The sequence below is a fragment of the Octopus bimaculoides genome, chromosome 6 (genome assembly GCF_001194135.2).
Source record: "Octopus bimaculoides isolate UCB-OBI-ISO-001 chromosome 6, ASM119413v2, whole genome shotgun sequence".
In the NCBI taxonomy this organism is placed as follows: Eukaryota; Metazoa; Mollusca; class Cephalopoda; order Octopoda; family Octopodidae; genus Octopus; species Octopus bimaculoides.
Genome location: NC_068986.1, coordinates 84,584,016 through 84,589,341, shown reverse-complemented (window position 1 = coordinate 84,589,341; position 5,326 = coordinate 84,584,016). Strand labels below are relative to the sequence as shown.

Sequence of the window (5,326 nt, the reverse complement as noted above, 5' to 3'; positions counted from 1 at the left end):
TATGTATGTGTGTGTATATGTGTCTGTGTTTGTGCCCCCAACATCGCTTGACAACCGATGGTGGTGTGTTTACATCCCCGAAACTTAGCGGTTCGGCAAAAGCGACCGATAGAATAAGTACTAGGCTTCCAAAGAATAAGTTTTGGGGTCGATTTGCTCGACTAAAGGCGGTGCTCCAGCATGGCCGCAGTCAAATGACTGAAACAAGTAAAAGAGTAAAAGAGTAATACACGACGGATTTCTTCCAGTTTTTGTCTACTAAATCCACTCACAAAGCTTTGGTCGGCCCGAGGCTATAGTAGAAGACACTTTCTCAGGGTGCCATGCAATGAGACTGAACCCGGAACCATATGGCTAACAAGAAAACTTCTTACCACACTGTCACACCTGCACCTCACAACCGCTTGACAAGGGTGTTGGTGTTTTTATATCTTTGTCACTTAGCGGTTCGACAAAAGTAACCAATAGAATAAGTACCAGGCTTTAACAAATAAGTACTGGAATCGTTTCGCTTGACTCAAATTCTACGAAGGGTTGCCCCAGCATAGCTGCAGTCTAGTGACTGAAACAAGTAAAATTTATATATACACACACACACACTCACATATACATATATGTGTGTGTACACCACTTCTGAAAAGTAACCACGCACGTGTTGTTGGTGATTTCCTTTCCTTCTTTGGACTTTTCCATTTCTGCTTTCGGACGAAGAGCTATGCTCGAAGCGTCAAACTCTCTCTTTTCACTGAGCGTCAAGCTAAAACAGTCCTTATGCACGTCCTTTTGTTGTCCGTTAATTTTATTCGTTTATTTGAATTGACTACACACACACACACACACAAATGCATTTACGCATATATGTCATATTATTTTTGAATATGTGTTTATGTGTTTTAGTCATAGTGTAAGAATTATAAAATATGTCGGTTTCAAATTTTGGCACAAGGCCAGCAAATTCGTAGGAGGAAGTAAGTCGATTAGTTCGACCTTTGTGATCAACTGGTTCTTATTTTATCGACCCCGAAAGGAGGAAAGGCAAAGTCGACCTCGGTTGTATTTAAATTCTAAGCGTAAAGACGGACGAAACGCTGCAAAGGAATTCTGCCAGCTCGACCCCTTAGAATCATAAGAAATATTTCAAAATATTTTGCATAGTTCAAACATTGATGTATATAGGAAATCAATTCACTACATAACAACATATATATTAGTAACAGTTGTTAACAATCTATTCAGTGTTTTGTCACGGAATGAGCTGATAACGACGATCGTTAACTGTCCAGCCTAATGGTGAGGAGTGTAATATGTATGCGTAATATATATGTATATGCAACGAACAGCTATATATATATATTATATATATATGCGTGTATGTGTGTGTGTGTGTGTGTATGTATGTATGTGTATATATATAAGTAAATGAAGATAAATGCATACATACATACATACACATAGATATATTATTCTTAAACAAGAATATTACAGACATTGACTTCCGGCCATTTGTTTATCTTATGCTTTGATGTTCAGAAGAGAATGTGTGTAGGTGCAAAGGTTGTTTCATATGTTTCTCTCTAGTTGTTTATTGTTCTCTGCGCAGCTTGATTAGTATGTAGGAATTTTGACACAATATAAAATTTTAATATATTATAAAATACCAACATTTGAAACAGAATTGAAGAAATATTCATAAGCACATAGCCCACAAACCCGGTCTCCATAAAACATAAGGGCTAAAATTTCATTGCAATCCCCTGCCATAAAATTGCCGTTCCTTTTTAAAATAGGAAATTATCATCCAGTCTCAGTTTCGGGATCTCAGCAGCCACCTTTATACATATATAAAGCTTTCTCTTCCTCCTAGGTTTAATTAGTTTGTTACTTGAAATTACTATTAAAATTAAGTAGATATGACGAAACCATATTTGCGCTTACTGAAATTTTACTCCAGAGATATATCGTCGGTTGCAAATAAGATCAAGTTTCTTAGAATAAGTTCGTGCAGATTAGTTTTCGATTAAGATGACTGAGCTTCAACTAAAAACGAAACTTCGAGTAAAAGGCATGATTTAGTGAAAAAAAAAAAAGGAAATCTTAACAATCAGCTGCCTATCAAGTTACTTGGTGTTTATATGTTTAATGCCGGATTACTATGAAACTAACTTGAACTAGATATACTGTAGAGGGGAATTTAAAATATTAATATTTGCTGGATTATTAGGAAACTAACTTGAACTAGATATACTGCAGAGGGGATTCTAAAATATTAATATTAAAAATATTTGTTTAAGTGAGAGAGATATTTTGGGATAGGTTAGAAAATTTTGAAGTTCACGAATGATCCTTTGCTCTTAAATAAAAGTAAAAACATTACTACTTCATTTGCAGCTCACTGCAGAACACTTTTGCTCCATAACCCACTCGTTTTTTTTTTTAGTTATACAGGGTGTCCATAAAGTCTTATTACAATTTCAAAATTTATTACCAAAGAAAATAAATAGATAAATCTGTGAAAATTATTATAAAATAAGGAGTAGATATTGAATTTTTTTTTTTTTTTTGCTTCATTTAATACATCTCTATATGGGAACCATTAGTTGCACGAAGCACATCAAGGTGCTGATCAATTTCCTGCCATGTTCACTGTAGCATAGCCCTGTCAATGGTTGCAATGGAATTCAGGGACCCTTTGCTTCGGGTCATTGATGTCTTGTATCTTTGTTTGATACACAATGTCTTTAACATAATCCCATACAAAAATGTTCAGTTTTGTGATATCCGGGGAACGTGGTGGCCAGGTAATTGGGGCATCCCTTCCAATCCAAGAGTCTGAAAATGTTTGATTTAGGAACCTATGAAGATGCAGTCCCCAATGTAGTGGAGAACCATCCTGCTGGAAAACGATGGTAGGCTGAAGGTTATCCAGTTGCGGTGCCACATATTCAGTCAAAAAGTCATGGTAAACATTTGCAGAAATTGATCTTTCTGTGAAGAAAAAATGGGCCAATGATTCGATTGCACAACATCCCACACCAAACGTTCACCTTTAGACTATCTCGGTGAAGTTCCATTGTCACATGGGGATGTTCTGATCCCCAGATCCTCACATTATATGTGTTCAGTTTCCCTGAAACATGAAATTCGTTCCAGCATGTTAACTACAAACTCTTTTCATCTTGGTTTATCATTTGGTTTGAGTGCCTGTAATAGTTGCACTTTGTAAGAGTACAATCGCAAATTCTTGTGTAGGATTTTGTGCACTATTGAACGTGGTAGCTGTAACTGTCTAGAAACAATACTATGGACTTTGTAGAAGAATTAGCAATGGCTTGTCTTTTACGATCGATGTTTTCCTCAAATAATTTTGGTCGTCCACTCTTCCCTTTATCCAACACTGTTCCTGTTTCCATAAGTTTCTTGTGCCATGCACGAACTGACGGACGTGACAGTGGATGTATTCCATGCTTAATCCTGTAGTGTCACTGGGTCTGCATGTCAGACTTTGTTTCAATAAACCACCATAACAGTGTTCCTTTTCTTGAGGAGTAGCCATTTTTTAGGGTTTCATTTAACCCAACCTTTTCTATCAACAGGGTACCTGAAAATCACAAATTCAATGTGGTTAAAATCTTTCATAACTACTGAGTACAGAGAGCAAATCTGATAAACATATCTCATCAATTGCCTTTGTAATAAATTGTTGAAATTGTAAAGAGACTTTATGGACACTATATAATAAATGTTTATATTCGAATTTAATGGAACATATAAAGAAAATCGCTAAAGAGTCGGTTGTTGAAAGATTTGGGTTTTGATTTTGATTTTCTTTATGCGTGATCTGGTCGATCACAGAGCAAAATTTTAATATGAAGATTCGTTTAATTTACTTTTATGGAAAACTCTTGACGAGCTCCAAGAATTGCCAGTATGCGTCGATACATACGCTGACACACTTAACCCAGTTGAAGTCCTCTTTAATAATATTATTTCTATTTGTAAGGTGGTGAGCTAGCAGGATCGTTAATGCGCCGGACAAAATAATTTTGCGGTATTTCATCCGTCTTTAAGTTCTGAGTTCAAATTTCACCGAGATCGACATTTCCTTTTATCCTTTCGGGGTCGATAAAATAAATACCAGTTTGAGCACTGGAGTCGATATAATCGATTTACCTCCCCTGAAATGGCTGGCCTTGGGCCAAAATTTGAAACCAATATAATTTCCATCAATTGAAGTAGAAAAAGAACTAGAGAATAAAATGCCCTTTGCATTCCACCAAAGTAGCACACATTAACCGTAAATTGAGTTTGTTTATTTACAGTTATCGATCAAATATTCCACCTGATTACGTTGCGGAAACCAATTGTTCTTTAAGATCTCTCGAAATATCATTATTTCCACTTGCGACGGTATCATTTGACAAGGAAATGTACTGAAACTTCTTAGCAACATCATCACATGTAATACAGATTGTTACCATTTGGCAACAAGTTTAGAAGGCCCTCTCCAACCGTACGGAGATTCTCTGATTTTCTGTCCTCATAAAATACAATATGAAACAAATGTAGCTTTCTTTTACAAAAAAATATAAAACTTTGGTCTATTAGTTGAATGTCTATCATGCTTACTAAAGATATTGAGGTATGGATGTGTGTGGGAATGTGTGTGCGTGTGTGTGTGCGTATGTGCGTATGTGCGTGCGTGTGTGTGGGGGAAGTGTTTATATGTCTGCTTGTTTATGTGTCATCTGCTTCTTTCCTTTCTTTGTCTGACTTTCTCAATCTTCCTTTCATAGGACAAAATGGAAGAAGCAGTTGGCGTCACGGTTGAAATTAGCACAAAGACAAGGGATTTTACCATCGGCCTACTGGAATGCTGCTTTCCCGAGTTATACTAATATTTTCCAACCTTACCCCGCCACAAACCTCTCTGATCTGTCATCAAATCAAACAGCACAGATTCAGCCTTCATCGAGTCTTTCGTTTGCCATGAACCTTGGCTAGAATTCTCTGCAGCGCACACCGTAGGATTTTGCACAAATACCTTACGCTGTCCTTAATCATGCGACATTTGTACTGTACACTTCCTTTCTCTACCTTCTCTTCCCACTCGCTATCATTCTGTCTATTACTTTTTTGCTTCTCTTCATAAACTACATGGTATTTTTGTAAACTTTATATTTTCATATTCGTAGAAAACCATTGGGTGAAAGTTTATCGGAAAAGAATTTTGCATAAGCATGAAATAACATATGTGTGTGTGTGAGTGTGTGTGTGTGTAAGTGTGTGTGTGTGTGTGTGTGTGTGTGTGTGTGTGTGTGTGTGTGTG

The 5,326-nt window shown here is 36.7% G+C and overlaps 1 protein-coding gene across 2 annotated transcripts in view; it reads left to right on the top strand.

Moving 5' to 3' along the window:
* LOC106873630 (homeobox protein ceh-28) overlaps positions 1 to 5,326 on the top strand; it is a 105,053-nt gene that overhangs the window by 75,831 nt on the left and 23,896 nt on the right. The window contains exon 5 of one of the 2 annotated variants that reach the window (XM_052968927.1): positions 4,794 to 5,021. In XM_052968927.1, coding sequence (XP_052824887.1) covers positions 4,794 to 5,001 — 208 coding nt within the window. In that variant the 3' untranslated portion in view covers positions 5,002 to 5,021. Of the gene's footprint in view, positions 1 to 4,793; positions 5,242 to 5,326 lie in introns of those variants that run through there. The other variant, XM_052968926.1, reaches the window with a different exon arrangement.